Source organism: Ornithodoros turicata, chromosome 2, assembly GCF_037126465.1.
Source record: "Ornithodoros turicata isolate Travis chromosome 2, ASM3712646v1, whole genome shotgun sequence".
NCBI lineage: Eukaryota > Metazoa > Arthropoda > Arachnida > Ixodida > Argasidae > Ornithodoros > Ornithodoros turicata.
In genome coordinates this window covers 9271315-9296623 of record NC_088202.1, presented here as the reverse complement: position 1 = coordinate 9296623, position 25309 = coordinate 9271315, and the positions used below count along the sequence as shown (strand labels likewise).

At 44.3% G+C, this 25309-nt stretch overlaps 2 protein-coding genes and 1 long non-coding RNA gene across 6 annotated transcripts in view; 2 read left to right on the top strand and 1 right to left on the bottom strand.

The window, feature by feature from the left end:
• Positions 1-25309, top strand: part of LOC135383079 (sodium-coupled neutral amino acid transporter 7-like) — an 84217-nt gene that overhangs the window by 13947 nt on the left and 44961 nt on the right. For 2 of the 3 annotated variants that reach the window (XM_064612699.1, XM_064612700.1), the window contains exon 3: positions 23766-23884. The exons of the other annotated variant lie outside the window; for it this stretch is intronic. In XM_064612699.1, coding sequence (XP_064468769.1) covers positions 23766-23884 — 119 coding nt within the window. The remainder of the gene's footprint in view (positions 1-23765; positions 23885-25309) is intronic. 3 annotated transcript variants of the gene reach the window in all.
• On the bottom strand, positions 53-6938 carry LOC135385173 (uncharacterized). The gene is made up of 2 exons (XR_010420335.1): positions 6756-6938; positions 53-2400 (listed from the first exon to the last, which is right to left on the bottom strand). It is a non-coding gene; the product is annotated as an uncharacterized LOC135385173 (long non-coding RNA).
• Positions 6774-12617, top strand: LOC135385172 (sterile alpha motif domain-containing protein 3-like). 2 transcript variants are annotated; one of them, XM_064614359.1, is made up of 11 exons: positions 6774-6962; positions 7023-7200; positions 7517-7603; positions 7766-7836; positions 8153-8245; positions 8980-9067; positions 9191-9358; positions 9415-9618; positions 9695-9866; positions 10065-10150; positions 11506-12617. In XM_064614359.1, exons 2-11 carry the CDS (start codon positions 7048-7050, stop codon positions 11785-11787), a joined length of 1404 nt encoding a protein of 467 aa, XP_064470429.1. In that variant the 5' UTR covers positions 6774-6962; positions 7023-7047; the 3' UTR covers positions 11788-12617. The 2 variants fall into 2 exon arrangements, with proteins under 2 accessions (XP_064470429.1, XP_064470428.1); XM_064614358.1 differs by having other exon boundaries at positions 8090-8245.

Genomic DNA, 25309 nt, shown 5'->3' with positions numbered 1-25309 from the left:
AGTTCGAAAGACAGGTAGTCGAGGTGGCTGAAATAAGAAGTGGCTCTTCCAGTTGTACTACTGAAGCTTCTATTTGTCTGGTGGATAAGAAACTTGAATTTTTATTCAAATCATAGGCATTTTTTTCACTTGTGTCACCCCTTATCATTACGGTGGTTTTGTTTGCACATGCCTAAAAATGTCATTTTGAGGGTCTTGTCTGACATACTTGTACAGACTTCGACTACGGAGCTATGGCGGACAAGGACAGCAGGAAAAGATCACCACTAGGTGTAAAGTTCCTTTCTAATCAGTTCGTCTCAAAACCCCCAATCCCAACGCTCAACCTTCCTTTTCCAGAAATAAACCAGTGGATTATGGAGTGGTGTATTGTCCTTGTCTGCTGTAGCTCCATAGTCTAAGATGTCATACCAACTAGTCCACTCTACATTGTTAATCAGTTTTATACTTGTAAAGTGCTGGACAAAAGTTTATGGAACATGCTCTGGCACACTCCTCCCTCCGAGTGACAAGCTGGCAGCGAATGGTATCGTACGGACTTGCATACAGGTGACTGGGCTACCTATACGCACATGTCTAAGTCTGTACGGTCCCATTTGCTGTCACTCTGAGGAAGGAATGCGCCGGAGCGTGTTCTCTAACATTTGTCTAGCACTGTACTCGTTGTTTTGACATGGTGGGATAGCAGTGCACCTGCGCACATGACTGCGTCGGGTTTCTTATCATTATAGTTTAGTTGTAAGCAGCTCTGTCCCTCCATTGTCCCGTCTGTATACTCTCCCTTTCGCAGTTGTGTACCAACTAGCCCAAATTTCTGCACTTCTCATTAAACACAACATAGCAAACCCGCAGCCATAACCCACTGTGAATATGCCAGCTAGCTCTTTCTCTTTGATTTTCTATACTTATTTTTCCAACTGTGAGCTAAGGCAGCAATACAGTAAGTAAATGGATAATTTGGAGTGCTACTGAACATTCTCCTAAGCCTTTGTGAAGGTCGAATAGTTTTTCATACCTTCAGCACTCTATTTGGAAGGCCGCCCATTTATTGGCGTTAGCCTAGTAAGCCCATTAATTTTTGGTGTTATCCACTATCCGGCTCCACAATAACTATGTCGGTCCTGTTTTTGTGTACAATGTTATGTATGATATACCAAAGTTTTATGGTAACTACAATCGTTTCTTTTCCTTGTGGCCCTGCATGATGTGGTGTAAAGTCAATATGCCCTGTGGCTCCAATGGCGTTCTTAGGACCCAAATATACTGTCTAGGTAAAGTTTTGTCCTCAGTGCCACGGGGGTTCAATGATATAGACTGGCACACAATTATGTCAAGTACACCCAAAGACCTTTTTTCAAATTCTCGTATTATTGGACTACACAAAAAGAACTACCTTTACAGTACGGAGAGAAAGGGGAAAAATGGAGGCGTCCAGTACATTCTCCACCTCACTTTTGTTGAGAAACGGTGATAGCTTTTGCAAAAGACATAGAACAGACATAGTACAGGTCTCTCACAACAACCTCGACATTTTCTGCTTCATATTTTCTGTGCGAATGAATAACAGGAGTTATAGTCGGTTCCACATACTGTTCACTTTAGCAATATGTTCTGTGATGCATACTTTGACCATCCAAAAACTGGCAGAACATGACTCCTTCAACTCTAAATATTACTGTCATCAAAAATACAGTGCTTAGTGAAATGTATGGCATTTGCAACTGCAATGATTGTTTTCTATCAGCACTGTTGTAGCCATCATGCTTGAATTATGGTTAGTTCAGTGATCTTCTATCACCGTCAGGGTTTCTTCTACCAGCAGAACGCTAGCCATTGTGGCAGACATATGGTGGCCCTGATAAGGGCCGTTTGTTTACTTCGTCCAGTGCACCATGAAGCTACTGAAGAATTCCTTAGCATGTCCACAGTCCATCTTCTAGTGTCTATAGTTCCCTACGGGAGCACGCTGTTGGCATAAGACAATCTGTGGGGTGGGGCATCGTCACGCAGCTGGTGCCTGTGGGATGCCCTGGACAGCATTCAGGCATGAATGCAAAAGGCCAATGCAATAATCCTGTGGGAGTGGCGCACTTGATTACAGTGTGCCACCAGAGGCCTTCTGTTGGGTCAGCTCTGTTTGAAGAACTTGAACTGAAAGTAAAACATAATTGTGAGTAGTGTGCAATTACTGAGAATTATAAGTAAAGAATGACGGTTACGAATCCGTCAGCTCAGCACGAGAACAATTGGGTGCCTGCTTTGGTTGGCCTAGTGAGGAGTAGCATAAGCAGGGGTATGCAAATTCTCCAATAGAATCTCAATATTTCTCTCTATCCCATACCCAATTCATATATGGCATCTGACAGTCCTGGCCTTTTTGGTCAGCTACAGGGGTTCCACCTGGAAACAACAGAAAGAAATGCATTTAGGCAACAAAAAGCTTCAAGATTGCAGCTTTTAACATGCTGGATAGCATTTCACTCTCCGTAATTATCATTTGCAAGCCTTAGGTTTTGGCAATGTCATTTATAAAATCCTCTATAATTTTTGAAAATTAAACCATCTGATCACTCACTGTGGCATTTGTAAGCTATCAAAGGCCATATGAGAAAAGAAGAATATTGTTTGATTGTTCAAATCGGATCGGGGCTTAAAACCTGAGGGGTATCATTCGTAACTGCTGCTTGACCGCAGGGTTTTGAGCCCTAAATTCTAACTGTATCACACGTTAAATCACTCATTGAGGCTTGTATAAGCTATCGAAGCTGCACGAGAACAGGAAAACGTCGTTCGGTTGCTGTAATTTGGTCGAAGCTTAAAACCTGAGGGGTATCATTCGTAACTGCTGCTTGACTGCAGGGTTTTGAGCCCTAAATTCTAACTGTATCACACGTTAAGTCACTTACTGAGGCTTGTATAAGCTATCGAAAGCTGCACAAGAACAGGAAAACGTCGTTCTGTTGTTGTAACTTGATCGGAGCTTAAAACCTGAGGGGTATCATTTGTAACTGCTGCTTGACCGCAGGGTTTTGAGCCCTAAATTCTAACTGTATCACACATTAAATCACTTACTGATGCTTCTATAAGCTATCGAAAGCTGCACGAGAACAGGAAAACGACGTTCGGTTGTTGTAACTTGATCGGAGCTTAAAACCTGAGGGGTATCATTCGTAACTGCTGCTTGACCGCAGGGTTTTGAGCCCTAAATTCTAACTGTATCACACGTTAAATCACTCATTGAGGCTTGTATAAGCTATCGAAGCTGCACGAGAACAGGAAAACGTCGTTCGGTTGCTGTAATTTGGCCGAAGCTTAAAACCTGAGGGGTATCATTCGTAACTGCTGCTTGACCGCAGAGTTTTGAGCCCTAAATTCCAACTGTATCACACATTAAATCACTTACTGATGCTTCTATAAGCTATCGAAAGCTGCACGAGAACAGGAAAACGTCGTTCTGTTGTTGTAACTTGATCGGAGCTTAAAACCTGAGGGGTATCATTCGTAACTGCTGCTTGACCGCAGGGTTTTGAGCCCTAAATTCTAACTGTATCACACGTTAAATCACTCATTGAGGCTTGTATAAGCTATCGAAGCTGCACGAGAACAGGAAAACGTCGTTCGGTTGCTGTAATTTGGTCGAAGCTTAAAACCTGAGGGGTATCATTCGTAACTGCTGCTTGACTGCAGGGTTTTGAGCCCTAAATTCTAACTGTATCACACGTTAAATCACTCATTGAGGCTTGTATAAGCTATCGAAGCTGCACGAGAACAGGAAAACGTCGTTCGGTTGCTGTAATTTGGTCGAAGCTTAAAACCTGAGGGGTATCATTCGTAACTGCTGCTTGACTGCAGGGTTTTGAGCCCTAAATTCTAACTGTATCACACGTTAAATCACTCATTGAGGCTTGTATAAGCTATCGAAGCTGCACGAGAACAGGAAAACGTCGTTCGGTTGCTGTAATTTGGTCGAAGCTTAAAACCTGAGGGGTATCATTCGTAACTGCTGCTTGACTGCAGGGTTTTGAGCCCTAAATTCTAACTGTATCACACGTTAAGTCACTTACTGAGGCTTGTATAAGCTATCGAAAGCTGCACAAGAACAGGAAAACGTCGTTCTGTTGTTGTAACTTGATCGGAGCTTAAAACCTGAGGGGTATCATTCGTAACTGCTGCTTGACCGCAGGGTTTTGAGCCCTAAATTCTAACTGTATCACACGTTAAATCACTCATTGAGGCTTGTATAAGCTATCGAAGCTGCACGAGAACAGGAAAACGTCGTTCGGTTGCTGTAATTTGGTCGAAGCTTAAAACCTGAGGGGTATCATTCGTAACTGCTGCTTGGCTGCAGGGTTTTGAGCCCTAAATTCTAACTGTATCACACGTTAAGTCACTTACTGAGGCTTGTATAAGCTATCGAAAGCTGCACAAGAACAGGAAAACGTCGTTCTGTTGTTGTAACTTGATCGGAGCTTAAAACCTGAGGGGTATCATTCGTAACTGCTGCTTGACCGCAGGGTTTTGAGCCCTAAATTCTAACTGTATCACACATTAAATCACTTACTGATGCTTCTATAAGCTATCGAAAGCTGCACGAGAACAGGAAAACGACGTTCGGTTGTTGTAACTTGATCGGAGCTTAAAACCTGAGGGGTATCATTCGTAACTGCTGCTTGACCGCAGGGTTTTGAGCCCTAAATTCTAACTGTATCACACGTTAAATCACTCATTGAGGCTTGTATAAGCTATCGAAGCTGCACGAGAACAGGAAAACGTCGTTCGGTTGCTGTAATTTGGCCGAAGCTTAAAACCTGAGGGGTATCATTCGTAACTGCTGCTTGACCGCAGAGTTTTGAGCCCTAAATTCCAACTGTATCACACATTAAATCACTTACTGATGCTTCTATAAGCTATCGAAAGCTGCACGAGAACAGGAAAACGTCGTTCGGTTGTTGTAACTTGATCGGAGCTTAAAACCTGAGGGGTATCATTCGTAACTGCTGCTTGACCGCAGGGTTTTGAGCCCTAAATTCTAACTGTATCACACGTTAAATCACTCATTGAGGCTTGTATAAGCTATCGAAGCTGCACGAGAACAGGAAAACGTCGTTCGGTTGCTGTAATTTGGTCGAAGCTTAAAACCTGAGGGGTATCATTCGTAACTGCTGCTTGACTGCAGGGTTTTGAGCCCTAAATTCTAACTGTATCACACGTTAAGTCACTTACTGAGGCTTGTATAAGCTATCGAAAGCTGCACAAGAACAGGAAAACGTCGTTCTGTTGTTGTAACTTGATCGGAGCTTAAAACCTGAGGGGTATCATTCGTAACTGCTGCTTGACCGCAGGGTTTTGAGCCCTAAATTCTAACTGTATCACACATTAAATCACTTACTGATGCTTCTATAAGCTATCGAAAGCTGCACGAGAACAGGAAAACGACGTTCGGTTGTTGTAACTTGATCGGAGCTTAAAACCTGAGGGGTATCATTCGTAACTGCTGCTTGACCGCAGGGTTTTGAGCCCTAAATTCTAACTGTATCACACGTTAAATCACTCATTGAGGCTTGTATAAGCTATCGAAGCTGCACGAGAACAGGAAAACGTCGTTCGGTTGCTGTAATTTGGCCGAAGCTTAAAACCTGAGGGGTATCATTCGTAACTGCTGCTTGACAGCAGAGTTTTGAGCCCTAAATTCCAACTGTATCACACATTAAATCACTTACTGATGCTTCTATAAGCTATCGAAAGCTGCACGAGAACAGGAAAACGTCGTTCGGTTGTTGTAACTTGATCGGAGCTTAAAACCTGAGGGGTATCATTCGTAACTGCTGCTTGACCGCAGGGTTTTGAGCCCTAAATTCTAACTGTATCACACGTTAAATCACTCATTGAGGCTTGTATAAGCTATCGAAGCTGCACGAGAACAGGAAAACGTCGTTCGGTTGCTGTAATTTGGTCGAAGCTTAAAACCTGAGGGGTATCATTCGTAACTGCTGCTTGACTGCAGGGTTTTGAGCCCTAAATTCTAACTGTATCACACGTTAAGTCACTTACTGAGGCTTGTATAAGCTATCGAAAGCTGCACAAGAACAGGAAAACGTCGTTCTGTTGTTGTAACTTGATCGGAGCTTAAAACCTGAGGGGTATCATTCGTAACTGCTGCTTGACCGCAGGGTTTTGAGCCCTAAATTCTAACTGTATCACACGTTAAATCACTCATTGAGGCTTGTATAAGCTATCGAAGCTGCACGAGAACAGGAAAACGTCGTTCGGTTGCTGTAATTTGGTCGAAGCTTAAAACCTGAGGGGTATCATTCGTAACTGCTGCTTGACTGCAGGGTTTTGAGCCCTAAATTCTAACTGTATCACACGTTAAGTCACTTACTGAGGCTTGTATAAGCTATCGAAAGCTGCACAAGAACAGGAAAACGTCGTTCTGTTGTTGTAACTTGATCGGAGCTTAAAACCTGAGGGGTATCATTCGTAACTGCTGCTTGACCGCGGAGTTTTGAGCCCTAAATTCTAACTGTATCACACGTTAAATCATCAATGAGGCTATTTATAAGCTATCGAAGACTATATGAGAACAGATAAACTTTTTTGGTTGTCCAAATTTGATCGTCGCATCATTCAGCACTGTTGCCTGCAAATCTACCGAAATTGAACTTATTTAACTGATTTCACCACAGCTGAAACAGGTCGCGAATGTTTCACTAAAAATTCGGGAGTACAAACACCAAGGAACTAAAATTACTTACCTCCATGTGGTAATTAGCATGAAACAAGAAGCACAACACACACACACGTCAACCCACGACAGCGCGAAACCGACGACTGAGAACAATCGATGTCTTCATGCGCTGACCAGGGCACTACATTCATAGCCACCGCCGCCGAGGCGTACGAACACAACGAATGATACCCCTCAGGATCTAGCGCCTCCCTTGAATTTGCACGCTTCGTAGGTGAGGGATATATATTGTGCGTTCATCACGAATCAAACGTTAGTCGTTGAAACTACACAGGTTGCAGAGCCTCGTAGCTGTACGAATGGCATCTGTCTCATGCCTTGTCGTCGTACAAAGCGCGGATATAGCGCGGAAACTAACACTACAAGATCCCCATCTCGCCGCCCTGAAAGACGCTGTACGAGCATGCAGACTGCTAGCACCAGTTGTGAACTTGGACAGAGACAGGTTTCAGGTAATACCCGTTTTCTGAGCATGTGTTTTCTTATTTTATGCTGGAGAACTTAATCGTGTGCGTAGAGATAAGGGCTGCGTTACACGACGTGGAGTTCGCGTTTGCTCCCGTCATACACGCAAACGCGAACTTGTGCACGTGTGATAATGTGGTCGTGGAAACGCAGTGCTGGACGGTCGTATGGTCGGCGAATGTGTTAGCCCCCAACTCCCCAACATAATTGCCGGATGTCACAGCTTCGCTGTCGTACTTTCCCGCTGTTTTCCCGTCCTCAACCGGAGATGCGTTTATCGTAAATTTTTCCCATCTTCAACAGGTATTCGACGACGTTTTCAAAAGAAACATCGACCTTGCGGACGATGACGTTATTCCTGACAAGGCAGAAATATTTGTGGTCGCCACAGTGAGTATCACATGTCTGTTCTTGTTTATGGAAATGCTGCCGGTTCGCATTCGGTGATAAACAGTACTCATGGTGTTCGTCAATCGCTGCGTATTGGCGGAGTACCTTGCTGTAACCTCGCCAAGGGTAAAACCAACTAATTTATACGTCCCATTTTTACAGGAAACCCCAGTTCTGTTGGAACCAAAAGAATCGTCATCAGGCGTTGTACATTCATCAATTCTCACAGAGAGGTGACTACCTGATTTTACAATTTTACTTTTCTGACGAATGTAAAATAGACATTGTAACCATGGTGAGTAAGACATGAGTTTGGGTGACAAAGAAGGGAATATATGACACGCACACACATGCATATGTGTATGCGTGTCATCTATTACCTTCTTTGTTACCCAAACTCAGGCGTTATTCACCATGGACATGGGCCACCAGCTTGCCCGCATCTACAACATGTCTAAACACTGTAAACATAACAAATCCCTTCAGCTGCAGCGATTGCCCAAGTGACGATCGTGATGGCAGAGAGTACACATTTCCGGACTTCTGCAGGATGAACGTAAAGCTTGAAGAAGCCATACTGACACCTTCAGTACACAAAAAAATCGTAGAGGAGTTGTACCAGTCGATGATTCGATGCACACTGTATGTATATATTTTAAAACAATCTTTGGCATTGATCATGTGCATGTCATCTGTATACAGGGTGTCCTGCGAGAAAGTGTCAAAAAATCACTAAAAAAAAAAACTAGGGGTGATAAAAGCATGGGACTTGCTTGATGAGACTCCTGAAGGATTTGCCACCTACTGTAATGATTTTCGTTAGTGTAATTAATTAGTGCAATTTCGCTAATTGATTTCTGAAAAATGCCAAGGAAACGTCACATTTTTCAGCCGGAATTGGAAAGGCCATGCCTGGAAAAGCGTATCAGAGTCAAAATTAGTTTATGTTGCGCATGTTTTTCAGAGGGCCCTTGGGCGGAGCTTGTATCCGCCTCGAAGCGAAGGCCGCCAGAGCGCTCAACTTGCGACAGGATTGCGGGTGCTTTTCAGGTAGCAATTTTTCTCTGAAAAACCTTGCGCAATATCAACCAGTTTTGACTGGGATACGCTTTTCCAGACATGGCCTTTCCAATTCCGGCAGAAAAACGTGACGTTTCCTTGGCATTTTTCAAAAATTAATTAGCGAAATTCCACTAATCACACTAACGAAAATCATTACAGTAGGTGGCAAAATCCTTCAGGAGTCTCATAAAGCAAGTCCCATGCTTTTATCACCCCTAGTTTTTTGTTTTGTTTTTTTTAATTTTTTGACACTTCCTCGCCAGACACCCTGTATATTTTGGCGTTCTCTGAAAAGTAATTTCTCACATTTTCAGATACCCTTCTGCCAAGTTTTATTCGAAGGTGGCCAACTCGCTTGTCACAGAGTACCGTAACTTGGCTGATGACAAAGGAAGTGGCTTTGTGAGTTGCTGACATAATGTCTTTATGTACGATATAGCTTGCTCTTTCAGAATTTGTGTTTTGTAAATAACTGAAGCAGCTGAATACGGTAGGACGTCAAGACTAATTTCTTTCTCTTTTAAGGATTCTTGGGTCATAAGCCTTCGAAATAAATTTAAAAATGAGCGACGTAAGATAACTAACAATGAAATGGTGAAAGAATCCAGAGCCAAATATGGTGTTAAAAGGGATGCAGAGAAGGACATGGATGGCACAAATATGTTGCAGCGCAACAAGATACCAAGACCATCTGTAAGTATCTGTGGCGTATGTTAAACCTGCCACACTGAGTTATGCATTTTACACAGGAGAACGCACAGAGCACGTTTAGCACGTCAGATATTAACAAACACGAAGAATGGCTCTTGGATGAATACCTGAAGCAACAACCAGATGTTCCTCAAATGTTTACGCGCTTAGAACAAAGCTTCCAAGAAAGGTCAAAGCAAATGAGAACAACCATGGTTTTGGACTCTGTAAGGAAGTTCCCTTACATCATGGACTTTAAGATAGTAAGTAATTGGGATACATGGAAACAGAAAAAAAGCAATTTGGTCTCGTTTTTTTTTCTTTTTTTTTAACTTTCAGTTCATGCATGAGTTTGAACTACTAACACAAAAGGACGCCGTGAAAGCAGTAGAGGACGCAATCTACAAAGTGCTGCACATTGTAACCAACAAAGACGTACGCTGTGCTCATGATATCAGGAGTAGCATTCTGGGCCTCGACAGGTTCCAAGGATGTCAGAGGCGGAAGAAACGTAAGTAGCGTTTGCCTTCATCTTGTGGTTCAGTTATTATACTCCAATAGACACTAAAATTAACTCATTTTGAAATTATTGCCAAGCGCCATTCTCTGGCTACCGTCTTAACTAATAATTTGAAATCCTGTGCAGGTATTGCAAAGTTAGTGTTATTAAGGTGTAGATTTAATTTACTCTTCCTTTTTTCTTACTAAGATCTCCAAGCTTTGCTTGCTACCAGAGCCCTATCTGACATGTTTAAGGAGACCAGAGCCATTGGCAGCCTGTTTGTTCACGAGTCGGTAAGTGCCGTGTCTTCCAATTTATTTATTAATTTAATAATTGCGGGTTTACGTCACCAGACAACTGAGCAATTTATTTACTTATTTACAATGAAGAACTATAGACTGAATGATAAAATCAATTATAGGAAAGGGAGAGGAGTAAGTAACAACCCATCCCATGCAAGGTGTCTCAGGGAAAGGGAGAAAAAAATAAAATTCAATATAAACTCCACTGGTTAGCAGGGCCACAGCCAACGGAGCGTGTGCAGTAACACCAGAGCCTTAATTTTCCTCCTTCACATATTCTTATTAATTATTATTGTTTTTTTAGGTAAAAACTAAAAATTAAAGCTTCCTATACATTCAAATACATGACCATTAAAATTGAAAATCTCTTGACATCTCGAATCCACTGATACATTTTCAGATATGACTTCTTGTCCCAGTTCCTCTTGTTTCCAATCTTGATAGCTTCCTACATATCTTCTTCAGTATTTAATTTTCCAAGACGTTTTCCCCGATACTCCGGATCTTTCAGTAAGAGCCTTCTTTCTAACAAATTAGTACCAGCTCAAATCGAAGGTCTTTCATGGACTGGGCTGTACTACTGCACTTCTGTATTTCCTTATTTACTAAAGCTCTTTGCTGCATTTAGTAGCGTCATGGACGGCCCCACTTTCCTCGCCTTTTACTGCTCTTATTTCTAAAAGCTCTCCTGTATCAAAATATAGTGCACCTGAAAATCTGCCCGACTTTACCATCTTTTCTTCCAATAATGTTACCAACCATAGTTATAGCAGTAGTAAAGAGTAACCTTTGCAGTATGCGTGTGACCTTTGACCCATGTGTCTGTATACACGCCAAAATTTTTCAATGATACTATCAGGGCCAGTTTGCCACAATCATGGGCGGTTAGGCATACGTGGCGTACCTATTATGCAAAGCAGGCCTTTACATCCTAACTTCATCCTGCACGTGCAGTGCACAGAAAATATGAATGATAAAAAATTAAGAAAAGCAAATGTGCGAAAAAGCTATGCAGTCCGTGGTGTTCGCTTTTATCTCTCTTTTGATGGTGTTTCTATGCGGCTTTAGGTAGCTTTTCGGCAGTTTGAGTTCAGATCGGAAATGCCACAACATCTGACTTCACAAACACTGTTAACGTAAAACAAAGGCACCATCAACAAGTAACAAAAGCAATATGAAAGTGGGCGCCATTGACTTCATGTTTTTGTCATGCCTACTTTTTATGATAGCTGTTTAGACATGATTACGGAAAAGCCCTGTAGCATAGCACCACCTTATTGCCATTGTGTTCGTCAGCTGCTAGTAATATACAATGGTACTTATATGTTGTTCTTTCTGGCACACAGACTGCAAATGCCCCGCCAACACCCCATATCTCATATACTGGGTCATCTGTGGAAGAAGGCAGCATGCTCAAGCTTGTTGTGGAAAACGTCCCCCTTTACCATGTTGTTGAGGGAATGGAAGGCATCTCCAGCATTATCTCGGCATACTGGATATTCAATGCGTCCTATTGCCAGCAGCACTTGAAGACGATAAGTTTTTTTGAAAATGTAGTAGGATTACAGGCAACACCCCTTTGCAAGCCTGTAGTGTCATTTCTGAAAAAGTACAATGCGCTGCGGTAATAGCCATCTTTTTCAACAAACAGCAGCCTGGAAACTTTACCGTGACAAGCACGTAATTGCAAATTTAATCTACGGCATCTTGTCCAGTGCATGGCACAAGCATGGCTATTACTGTGAGGTGCGGTAACTCTGAACAAAGTCATGTTCAGTGCATAGTTATTGTATCGCATTCAATCAAAATGCATTCAAAGCAGAGTGCCTCAGGAACGAATGAACACAAGTAGTTGTTCAGCCACAGACCAGTTTGCTACTCCTGTTGTTCTTATATTGCAAGTATTTCTAACGTAATCTACAGGACCTTTGTATAAAAATTCAGAGCAGCTCTCAGCTTTTTATACATTCAGCAGCTTCTTTGAGGCTATCAGAGCTCCCTCGGGCGGTGCGCTAAGCAGCCAAGTAGATTATATGTGCATAAGCGAACTCGCAAAAAAGCAAACAGTAATTCTGTTCTGAATTACTGGTTTTCACTGAAGAGTACGGGAGTAGCGGTCTTACGTTTCAATGAAAGCCATTAACAAAAAAAAAAAGTATTAGTGCTAAGGCACTGGGTAGGGTACATTCATAAATAATCTGCTACATTACAGATGTGCAAAGGTGGCATGTACATGTTGCTATCGCAAATTTTCAGTCAAAAGACTGTTCAGAGTATATAAGCCACGCATACCATTTTTAAGTGCTGGTGGTGTCATGTACGTGCCGGAGTACGACACAGCTCATATAGCTCATTGAAATGTTTTCTAGTCCCTTCATCTAGTCTGTGTATAGCCATATTTCCTATGTATAGCCACACTTTATGTATAGCCATACTAATAAAGGATAAGTTTTCTAGTCATGCTGGCCTCTAGCCGTGTAATGTATTCTTGTACACGTAGATGATCGCATTATAGTTATGAATTTCCTATAGACATGCTGCATGAGCAGAGCAGCTTTTACTGAATAGGTTAGATGCAGTAAAATTTTGTGATAATCAAAATGACATACAAATGCTCTTCTTTCCAAGATAGTCCTGGGAATATACTCAGAAAGTGTTATCAGCGCGATGCGAAAAAAAGTACTTTTTTTGCATCAAGCTGACAACTCTTTCTGTGTATTTTCTTATTCTGCGTTGTGAATTACACCCTTCCATATAATTACACCCTTGCACGTGATTACACCCCCGCACGTGATTACACCCCCGCAATGTTCATGGTGTTAAACTACACCTTAAAAGGTGCGTGCCCTGCACATTTGGGTTTACACCCTTTAAGGTGTAAAAAGGTTTAGAGTGTAGAAATGCGGAGACTTCGAGCCCGGAACTTCTTTCTGACCTTTCTGCGATCGAGACATCGAGAAGAAAATTCTGCGTGCTGAACAGCTCGGTAGGCTTTCGAAACGTCGCCGATGCCGCGAATGCGAGACGAAGTTAGAGCTCTACGAACATCAGTTACAGATGAAGCAAACAGCATGAGTCGCCTGTCTTCAGGTAAGCGATGAGCTTTTTAACGCACACTGTGATCGAACATGTAAACTTTCGCAGAAATTTCGTGTTCTGATATCTAATGCGCACTTGCTGTTCATGGTGCCGGTGTGGCTGGTGTGTCATAATGCCGAAGGAGATCGAATGCTTGTGCTGCAAGGAGCTCGAAAACACTGCCGAATGACTGCAGTATGAGTGCATTACAACCCACAAAGATTTCCAACTTCTATTCTTCAATATGACTGTCCTGAAGGTCGCATATTGAACTCCGTGGGCACGCGAACCTATGAGCGACTGTATTCACAAGTAAGTCACATGTGTCCTTGTCGAACGATGTTAAAATTTGGGCGCCCAAAACTGGTTTGGTTCTGCAATAGAGTCGTTAAAAACTCCAGTACAGTGCGCAGCACATAAAAAGGCTATCCAGTACACGACTCCGAACTGGAGAAAACCAATATAGGCAATTTTGTAATTGTCAGTGTGCTGTGTCCTGAGTCACGTTTTTATGTATTGCCCTGTGCATAAGGTTTTAGCGTAGGTTTTTAGCGATATTGAGTGTTCTTGATTGTCGATTCAGTGAAAAGTAAAACAATTTTGGGTTCTAAAAGAACACAGCATGTGTAGTAATGTACAAGGTGTGGGCAGGTAAACTGCAGTTACTCTCAGGTACATGTAGAAATGACAATGCACACACACTGTACTGTAACCGGTTACCTATTTGCCTAAACTATATTTTATGTACATCTGTGTAGACGATGCAGATACACTGCGTATCGCCAGTTTGCAAGGTGAGTATGGCACAAGCTTGGAAAAAACAAGATCATGGTCATCCCAGCCTGTGCAGTGAAGAGGGTCTGGCAAGCCTTTCCCACAGAAAATGCCACAGGCTTCAAGTACCCAAGATCCTAACTGGGGGTACCTCTTCACACAGCTCGTCTATCACATTTAAAATAACTCAGCATCTGTATTTAGGATGATCTATAGCTCTCAGGATGATGCATGGTTCATGAGTTCAACATGTTGTGTTGAAACACAACACTAGTCCTTTTTAATGAGTCTTGCGGAATGATAGATGAGCACTCCTTTCGTGACATTGTGTACCATTGCTACAGTGAACAATTTCTTGAGCAAGACTGATGAACGAACAAAAAATAGAGTCTTGTCTTCCAAATATGTATGTTCCTTGTAACTTCCGTATTTGTTAAGTGACCCATGTTGATGTCCCTCCTCATGTAATGCCTGCAATGGCCTTTGAGATATATTCATAAATAAATAAATATCAAAACCGGAAAAAGATGTAACACGTATCCTCTCTTTGTGTGAATGATACATAGACATTCTCAGAAGATTTGTACATAGTCACACTTTGCCTCATTTTGCATAAAGCCTAGTTCCACCTCTTATATCATCTCCGCATCTTCAATCTCCAAAGCAGTACAAGGCTAAAGTAATCAGTTACTACATAAAAAGAAGGAGGGGAGGAAAACAAATGCTGGCACATCTAAAATTCGAAGAAACCCTGGTACTTTCACGGGGCTACTCACGGCTCAGTGCTGGATCAGATCCCGATGGAAAACAGCTTTTCTGAGCCTCAGTGATAGATTCCCTTGATTGCACTGACTGTGAGGCACATCTCATTGGCTTGGTGGCAAGTGGGCTTGCGTCTGATAGTAAGATTTGGAAGAAAGGGAGCAAGGAACATCTCTCTACGGTCTTAAGAAGGATATCAACGTTACCTGTCAAGGTACAGCATTTCATGTTGCCTTCAGTAAGTACAACACTCCTCATAGCAGTTACCATTCGTGTTGGGAAAGCATGCTGAAGTTAGCTCAGGCAGTGCATCCAGAACTGTGAATCGGGTTCATAGAGAGCACCTGGTGAGAGGGACAGCAACAGTGTCCAGTAAATACTCTCCAGGAATTTTGTGCAGGTTTGGGGGTCACACCTTTTAATAGTGTTGATGGAAAGCAGGGTGTGTGAAACACTGACTTCTGGTAGATGAATTCTTGTTATTTATAACCAGGTACCCATGTTCTAGTACAGTCAAACCTCGCTTTACGAACACCCTTCGTTTCTCAGAAAATCGTTCGTAAATCGAGGTATTCGTAAGTCGAGGTCCGAGGTGTGCAGTGCACAAATACCTCACAAAACCACGGGAAATTGATTTGAATAATTTTTATTTTTGAAGATACTGCGTAATTCTGCTCTGCACCATACTTTCGGCAGGGTCTATCCTGTTTAGAAGATATGACAGAAGTCTGACACTTGACTCATCCACCCGGTCCTCAAAGTACCGTATCGCGCGCGGATGAGACTGTTTCCAACGGCAAATATCACGCTTGTCACCGGCTGTCAGGGCTGAACGCCTTCTCTTGGAATGGCAAGATGTTTCCATCTGGGAGACCTGGTCCAAACTCACAACCGTTCGGCTGTAAACGCCGGAACTATTCTTTCAGGAAATGGTGAATCATGTTTGTGGAACGTAGTGGCGTTGGGACATTGTATGTTTGACCTTGGCAGCATGTACTGAGGAACTTTCATTATCCTCCGGTCCATTGGCCTGTCCTCTGTACGTTCATAACGCCCGTTCGTATATCGAGGTCAGAATGGCTTGGCTACTTTGGGTCCGTTCCCTAATAATCCGTTCATAGTTCGGATATCGAGGGTTCGTAAAACGAGGTCAAAATACACGCAAAAAGTTTCGTTCCCTGTGGAGCCGTTCGTAAGTTGAGGGAATTCGTATATCGAGGGTTCATAAAACGAGGTCCGACTGTAATCTAGAAAAAGCCTTGGCTCTCTTGGAGGAAATTGCTAATGAATCTGAGTGTCTTTTGTGGAAACAGGTCGTAACTGCCTTTCCATCCACCCTTCTTAGTTGCCCTAGCAAAAGCAAATATGTAATGCTGTACACCATATCTGATGCTAGCACACTAATTGCTTTGAGTGTTCTCAGGCTTCTGAAATGGAGCTACCTCGTACATACGCTGTGCCATGTCGGCAAGAACATAAATCAGACTGCCTTTACTTTTTAAATTGGCCCTTCAGTGCTTCATGTGACTGCAAGAATGGCACCCCCAAAACAATAGGCAACAAGAATGATTTCTGCAATGTATTGAGCTTTGTAAAACAACAACTTTATTTGAAAATATATTCCAGAAGCCGGGTGACAACCTCATAATGTAGCGTCCTGTTTGCAGTAACTGCAAACACCGCTCAACACAACGAATAAAAACAGAGCGTAAACGTTTTGTCGCCTATCCGGGTGGCATCATCAGTACAACAGAGGCCAAAGATGAGCACATCAGCCTATCTAAGAGGGAATCTTACACATCCGATAGGGGGCCACGGTATGTATTACAGGCTGAAGCATCACGCCTGATAAAGCGGGATTCTAAGAACTTTCTAGGGTCCCATCGCTAGTCATGAGCAAAGGTTACTGCACCATCAAAATATATGTCCCTTAGGACAGCAGTGGTAGACTGATTCGGTCCTGTTTAGTTAAGCTAAGCATTAGTAGCCCTGGCTCTTTTAGTCTTGTCCCACGTCTTTTGTCTATCTCGCCAATGTAGGTTGTATCAGATTCTATGCACTCAACTTGATATGCACAGTCAAAATGCCTGATGGGCACAGTGCCCTCCAAATAGCGTATGAAATACATTGGATGAAAGGAATGCGGACCACCGATTTGACTCCTTTGATGTTGTTTTTGATTGTTCTCTGTTGGAGGGATGATGCCACCTGGAGAGGCAATGAAACGTTTACTCTCTTTATTCTTAATTGTTGTGTTAAGCCAGTGTTCTGAGTAAAGCATTTTACATTATGAACTTTGACATGCGGTGACGTCGGTGACAAGCGAGCTGCTGAGTACCGTACGATCCACAGACGCTGTGTGTGTCGCATAATCTCTTCCTCCATTGCTGACAATTTGCCTTTCGCCATATTTCAAGTGATTTCGACGGCAGATATACAACGTCGTTGTTGTCCAAACCGAAACCATGCACCCACATGGTCCCGCGGGGTGTGTCCTCCTCGTCGTTCACAGTTGGATGAGAGAATTGCATGGCGATGACGTAAGCCCGTTTCGAAGGCATATATCCAGCGGTCACGCCCTGCTATTTTTGTCTGATAACTGCGCCCCCGTTGTACTGAATACAGTAAAAAGTCGATGTGTGTACGCTAGTGAGAGATCATGAGAACGGTTTCCTGCAGAATACTCGGAATTCGTGAAAATCATTTCATGGTCCCTTTAAAAAGAGGACTATTTCGTCGTTCGTTCTTGCGGTACGAGTTCTGGGGTGGCATCAAGTTGACCATAAGCAAGCCACTTTGGAAAAAGGCTAGCAACATTAGTAGTATAATTAGAAGTCCTATAGCCAAGTGTTTTCTCTAATCCAATTCTAAGCCAAAATCCAGTTCTAAGCCAACACAAGCCAATTCCAAATCCATCTGATTGGCTGCCATTAGTTCCGCCACTTTACGTTGATTGACTCATGCCAGGCCTCCTGATCGTTGATTGGTTGACCATAGCTCCGCTCCTTAATGCTAATTAGTTGGCTTGGCTCCGCTCACTTACGTTGATTGGCCCATGCTAAGCCCACTGATCGCTGATTGGTTGACCATAGCTCCTCCCCTTTATGCTAATTACTTGGTTCTTCCCACTCCACGCTGATTGGTGCACGCCGATCGCTGAGCTCCGCTGATTGCTCCATTCTAAGCCTACTGATCACTCTCCCAGAGTTTCTAAGCGTTCTGATTGGCCGCCGCCACCGATTGGCCGGTTCTGAGCCCACCGATTGGCTCTCTGAACATAGTCTTCATTCGCGCCCGCAAGATGGCAGCGACCCCGCTGCGGCTTTATCTCACACGTTCAAGCTTACCTTGTGGCGCAACTCTTTACTGGCTCCACCCACTTTATGCTGATTGGTCTATTCTAAGCCTACTGATTCAAACTTCTAAGCCGGTCCACATGAAACCTGCTGATGACCTTCCCAGACTTTCCAGACGCTCTGATTGGCCGTCCCCAATCTAAGCCACCGATTGGCCCTCGGTGGCCCGTTCTAAGCCCACTGACACCAGATGGCGAAACTGTTTACTGGCTCCGCCCACTTCACGCTGATTGGCCCTTCGCACCGATTGGTCCATTCTAAGCCTACTGATGGCTGGCCCTCATTGGTGCACGCTAAGCCTACTGAACAGTGATTGGCTAATCTAAATTTGTCGCTCCTAAGCCAGGCAGCAGCTTCAGACAAGACACACGACAATTGTTGATTTCAACCTATATTTGGTACAGCAGCCTAAAGATAAGATAAAGATAAGTTTAACTGGGTCTGAAGCCACTGCATTGTGGTTTAGGAGCGACAAATGCGGGCTAGCCAATCACTGTTCAGTAGGGCAGCCAAGCTGTGCCCTATGACGCAGTCGCTATCGACGCGTCAACTGGGAGTCTAAGGAACGTGCCGAACGCGCTCACCAGCGCTCACGAGTGCAGATAGGAAACGCACGTGATCTGCCCGGCGTGTCAAACCGAGAAGTGATCGCTGTGCGCATGCGCGAAGTTTTTTTCCGTTCTCGTGCACCGCACCGGGGCGGCTGGAGCTTCAGGCAGTTGGATGTAGCATGGATGGTTCGCGGTAGAGACGAACGCGCCGAGGAAGAACAACAGCGTTCACACTGGGACGCGTGTGTGTCCTGCTTTATGCAGCTTTGTACCTGAAGCAAATGGCAACCTCCAGCGGCCCTGAAGGGGCACGCAGAAGCGTGATTTGGAACTTTTTTGACCCCAGCGATGGTGCATTGAAGTGTTTAGTCTGCGGCTCATTGTTGAAGACTCCAACGGGGACGACAACCACACTGGTGAACCATTTAAAACGGCACCCCACTCAATTTAAGAGCTTTGAAAGCCTGAAAGCCCAGGCCCAGCTGACAACATCCGAACCTGCCGTGAAAAAGCGACCCGCAGGGAATGACATCGCGTCTTTCAGTGCCTTCAAACCGAAACTATCGCCAGACTCTCCACGTGCACGAAGGATAACTGGGAGACTCGCATCGTTCATCGTACGTGGGATGCATTCGTACAGCATCGTCTGCGAGCCAGGATTTCGCAGTCTCCTGGACTTACTCGCTCCCGAATATAACGTTCCTGTGCGTACTACGTTCTCGAGATCGGTCATACCCAAGATGTACGAAGAAGCGAAACAACGCCTCCAGGACGAACTGCTCACTGTTTTGGAAAGATCGCCGTGCTGTTATAGCATCACAAGTGACAGCTGGACATCACGTGCCGGTGACAGCTACGTCTCACTAACTTTTCATGTGCTGGACGACGACTTTGTGCCACGAAGTTTCGTTATTGCTTGCCAAGAGATCAAGCAAGAGCATTCTGCTGAACACCTGAGGAGCCTGCTGGAAACCGTCGCAGAAGAGTGGCACATCCCAGCATCACTACCAGGCTATGTTGCTACCGACGACGCGCGTAATTTTGTAGCAGCTGTCTCTCGCACGAACTGGACATATATCGCTTGCTTCGCACATACGTTACAGCTCTGCGTGCACGACGCCAAAACTGCTACACAAGGGTTTCAGAGCCTGTGCTCAAAAGCAAAATCGATCGTGGGGCACTACAAACGCAGCTCTCATGCTAGAGCACAGCTTCACGAGATTCAAAGGAGTATGGGAGCCAAGGAACTTCAAGTTATTCAGGATGTCCCAACCAGATGGAACAGTGAGTTCCTTATGCTGTCCCGTCTCTTAGAGCTTAGACCTGTCATTGCAGCACACCTCGCAGCTATTGACGCTCATTTTGAACTGTCAGCCAGTGAATGGCTCAAAGTATCTGCCTACGTGTCGGTCCTCAAGCCATTAAGTGAAGCAACAACTTTAGCATGCTCAGCAAAGTACCCCACACTATCTGAGGTCATTCCCCTGCTGCACTGTGTGCAGACCTTCCTTGAAAGAGTATTGGATAAGTCAGAAGCAGACACCATAATGTTTGCCAGAAACGTCGTAACGTCACTGAAAACAAGGTTTCCGGACTACAAAATGACTCCCCTGTGCATTCTTGCAACACTTCTTGACCCGAGATTTAAGGACGTGTGTTTTGAGACAGGATCAGAAAAGAACTATGCGAAAGTTTTGTTATGCACAGAAGTTGAAAAAGAATCAGTGGAAGCTCTTCGTCCCCAAGACACAGCTGTGGCACAGACAAGTGTGACTCGCGGAGGCAAGTCAACTGTGTGGGAAGGGTTTGAAGAGTTGGCAACTAGAAAGGGAGCATCCTCGCCTGAAACGGACACTACAGAAGAAGTTGCTGACTACCTTGGATCATCACTCTTGCCTAGCGTGAACAACCCACTTACGTGGTGGAGAGAAGTAGGGCAAAAGAGGTACCCAAGATTGTGTAAGGCAGCCCAAAAATATCTGTCAATACCTGCAACCCAGGTTGCCAGTGAAAGACTGTTTTCTGCATGCTCCAACACAGTTACAGATCATCGCACTGACCTGTTGCCAGAGCATGTGGAGCAGCTGGTGTTTTTGAATGGAAATACTCTGTGAGTGTTCTGTGTAGCCTACCTTGCTTCAATAAAAGTAAAATCGTTGTGTTCTACGCATCGATTATTCGTATTCGATTCGAATATATTCGGTATTCGATTCGGTGGTACTCCATATTCGATTCGTATTCGATTCGAACTTGAAAATTACTATTCGCACAGGCCTAATACTTTGTTGACCTGGTGCCGGAACGCTAGGGCATGCACCCGGCTTCAGTGCAGCTCGACTGTGTCTACCATAAAAGAAGCATTGCTGAAAATGAGTGGGGCACATGAGGTCGTGTTTGCAGTCAGTGTAGGATTTCACATTCACTTCCTCACGTCGCTGAACCCATTTCGAATATCGTTCCATATGTTGTTGTGGGAGCCTGTGAGGGCGACCAATTTTCATTAACAATGTTACAGGAACAACAGAATTAGTGCCCTCTTTATCATTATGTAGCACACGCACAATACACCTTCAAATGTGTCGGAAAAAGCTATAGGATCTCCAGCTGCAGGTGCATGCATCCCCAGAGCCTTCCCGAGTGGAGCTGTAAATGGGATGGTGCAGCACCTGCTTGCCATATTCCCAGACTGAAAATATCTGAGTGCTTGTATTATCTTGAGGAAAATACAAGGTGCTCCTATATGTGTGTGTACTTGTATCTGAAATGCAATTATTTTCTTAGTAACTTGCACTGTTTCTTTCGGCACGTTTTCTCAGGTGGTTGAACAAAGACATGGCAGATGGGATCAAACAAATATAAGTAACTGGGATAAGGTGGGTGTTAAGCGGCATGCTACCTTGCGGCATGTGCCCTCTAGTCAATGCTGTGTTAGTAAAATATTTCTTATGTTGAAATTTATAGGTTTGGGTGAATGTTACAAATACAGAGCTATGTCTATACATATTGGATGTACAAAGCTGCACGGCCAGGGAAAGACAAACTTAATTCACTCAAAAACATAGTGGAAGAATTTCACACACATGAAAGTAGGAAAAGTAGGCTACTTACTTTAGGAAAGATTCTCCTGATCCACCCTCTCTGCACTGCTTGCAGTTCTCTTTTATGCATTTATTGGGCAACAACAATAACCTTATTATTTTGAATGGGGAGTTCCATCGCCAGAGGCCAATGGGGAGTTTCATGTTTATGTTGCTGACTTCCGAAACAGAGCGTCGAAGCTCTCGGATTTCGGCTCCATTTAAAGGCATCGGTAACCACGATATCTTTGAAATCGCCAATACATACGTTCACGCGTTTTATGGCTTGATAGGTTTGACAACCACGGAATAGAAACCTAAGTCTAAGTAGGCTCAAGTTAGAAAGCTCAGAGGTGGAGGCCAGTCATCGGAACAATAAAACACACAAGATATGACCCCACTCTAGATTTAATCGCTTTTTATCACGTTTCACACGTCTTTGTTTGGTACACACAGTGACAAAAGACAAACATGAACCAAAACCATTGTTCAGATTTCCTCCGCCAAAACTAGCGGGGTCCGCCAGTTCTGGCCTGGCAACACAAGGACGCCTAATGGCGGCTTCCTTAGTTTGACGGCAGTTTTGCATGAGCTCCGGTGACCTGGCTGTGGGAGCCTGCCTTTAGCCCGTGAAAACAGGTGCGATTGCCAAAACTGTTGGCAACGTTTGCTCCGGCGCTTTCGTTGGCTACGGATTTTTTCACTGTCTGGTCGTACCCAGGCCCGTAGCCAAGGCTGGTAGAGGTAGCGGCGGAGGCACTGGGGGATGGTGTATATGGAAGCTTGTTGTGTGTACCGTTTACGTGTTTCATACCTTTGAGCACAGGCCTTGTTTTCTAGTTAGAGTGCTAGCTGTGTATATACGTTGTGCTATCCGATAAGCTTATCGGCGGAACGGAGCGCTGCTGTTGCGAGGATGGCTGATTCAATATGGCGTTCCCCTCGCCCGTACGTCCTAGTTTCGGAGGTTTCTTTCTAGCATACCCCATAAGATTTCTATGCTCACTACTGAGTGTATGCAGGCAACCGCACACCATGCCAAAGGTGTCACTGCCCACTGTTTGGTTGTGTGCCCGAAGGCTACACGATACTGACACCTTCCGTGCACGATACTGTGTCTGCGTGAGGGATTGTATGTGCTGCTCAAAAACTCAGCGGGAGGACACCGGCCGTGTTAGACGTAGTTTTGGTGCAGGCCGGCAGCACATACGGAATATCTGAGTCTGGGCCGCCTCCCTGGTACTTTGTGCTAATATATGATATTACGGACTTTCATTTTTTGTTTGTATACGAGCTAGAAAGAGAAGCTAGTGCAAGAAACCTTTTGCAATGGTAGGCAAGGGCTTCGTTAGTCAGTGTGGTTCACATTGCCGTAGGCGAAATGTGTATGCTATGACTGAGTAACCGAAGTTCGGCTCCGAGCGCAGGCATGTACGTTATCACCGCTGGTGGATAGTGATTAAGTAAAAAGGGTAGGTCGGAAAAAACATAGGGCCAAAAGTTCACCTGTGTACCTCAGTAACCGTACATCTACCGATATATCCGCCACAGGTCGCGGTACAGAAAGGTCATCACTTTGACGGAACAACGATAACGTAAACAAAAAGGCGAAATAGATCATTCGATAACATATCTCTGCACCGCACAGTTCTTGCATCGCTCCACATTGACTTACCACATGTTGCACCAAAGTCTCCGTTGTCAAATTACTTATCACTGAACGCTACACGCTTCACTCTAAAAACAGGGCTTGACCGCATAGCACGCTGTGCGCCAACCTGACACAAATGATAGTATTATCGCTTCCTATTAGAGGAGAGAAGGGGGCGTACGCCTTTTTGTGGCAATTTGGGTATATGGTAATTGCCACAAAAAGGCGTACGCCTCCCTCTCTCCTCGAATCAAAAGCGATAACCCTATCGTTCGCGGCAATGACTGGCGCACTACGTGCTCTGCGGTGAAGTTATGTTTTTAGAGTGTGTTCATTACTACGCTTTAATTTTTGCAGGAGGTTGGCAGGGCGTGTCTTTTATGCTGGTGAGTTGTGCCTTCGGAGCTGGTTTGCTGCACTATCCAGCCGTGTATGACGAGTGTGGCGGCCTTTTGATTGGTACGGTCGTGCAAGTGGTAAGTGCCCGCTTGACGTCTCAGACACAAGTTCTCAAGTTCTCAGTTAGTGCAGCAGTCTTTCATCCATGTACGAATAATTTTCTAAGGCCACGTATGACAAAAGAAGCATACACTCTTGTGACTTGGCGCTCTTTGGCCTAAGTAGCCATTGAGCCAAAAAAACCTCAACCTACATACATACAGTACATACACTCTTAAAAATGAACTTCACCACATAGCACGCTCCTAGCCAACCATCATCCCGAATGACAACGTTCTCGCCCCCGATTTGTTGAAAACGAGAGGCGGAGCCTATTTCGTGTCCATCGTGTACGGCACAAAATAGGCTCCGCCTCTCGTTTTCAACAAATCTGTGGCCAGAACGTTTTCATTCGGAGTGATGATTGGCTAGGAGCGTGATATGCGGTGAAGTTCATTTTTAAGAGTGTATCTTACAGCACTGTTGTCAGCACAGCTGTTGTTGGCTGTTCTCTCTTGGCACATCACCGTCAACTCTAGAAAAGCTCCCGTTCCAACATGTGGTGCAGCTCCATCGCTTCTTCGAGTCCACAGCCCCGAGAAGTAGCAGCGGTGTGGAGCACAATGTTGTATATATGCACCTGCCAGAGGTTTATGGACTACACTCCAAAAAACAGAACTTCACCGCATAGCACGCAGTACGCCAACCATTGCCTCGAATGATATGGTTATCGTTTCCGATTCGAAGAGAGAGGGGGGCGTACGCCTTTTTGTGACAATTTGGGTATATGAAAATTGCCACAAGGAGGCGTACGCCCCCGTCTCTCTTCGAATCAGAAGCGGTAACCCTATCATTCTTCGCAATGGTTGGCGCACAGCGTGAAGTTCTGTTTTAGAGTGTACACTCTTAAAAATGAACTTCACCGCATGGTACGCTCCTAGACGACCATCATCTCGAATAATATCGTTATCTGCACTGATTTGTTGAAAACGGGTGGCGCACGCCTTTTTTGTGACATTTATGAACAGCGTAAGTGTCAAAAAAGGGCGTACGCGTCCCGCTTTCAATAAATCAGGTCAGATAACGATATCATTCGAGACGATGGTTGGGTAGGAGCGTGCTATGCGTTGAAGTTCATTTCTAAGAGTGTTGCTTACCTAATAGTTACATAAACTGCCTAGACCTACACTCTTAAAAATGAACTTTGCCACATAGCACGCTCCAAGCCAACCATCATCCCGGGTGATATCGTTCCCTTCCTTGATTTGTTGAAAACGGGAGGCGTACGCCTTTTTGTGACACTTATGCAGAAATGTTAATTGTCACAAAAATGCGTACGCCTCCCGTTTTCCACAAATCGTGTGAGAGAACGATGTCACTCGGCATGATGGTTGGCTTGGAGCGTGCTATGTGGTGAAGTTCATTTTTAAGAGTGTATGTCGTATAAGCAATGCACGCTTTTA

Coding starts and splice junctions, on each gene's coding strand:
- LOC135385172 (XM_064614358.1), top strand. CDS start 7,048: ATGGCATCTGTCTCATGCCTTGTCGTCGTACAAAGCGCGGATATAGCG. Junction 8,246..8,979: donor TCGATGATTCGATGCACACT/GTATGTATATAT, acceptor TCACATTTTCAG/ATACCCTTCTGCCAAGTTTT. Junction 9,867..10,064: donor ATGTCAGAGGCGGAAGAAAC/GTAAGTAGCGTT, acceptor TTTCTTACTAAG/ATCTCCAAGCTTTGCTTGCT.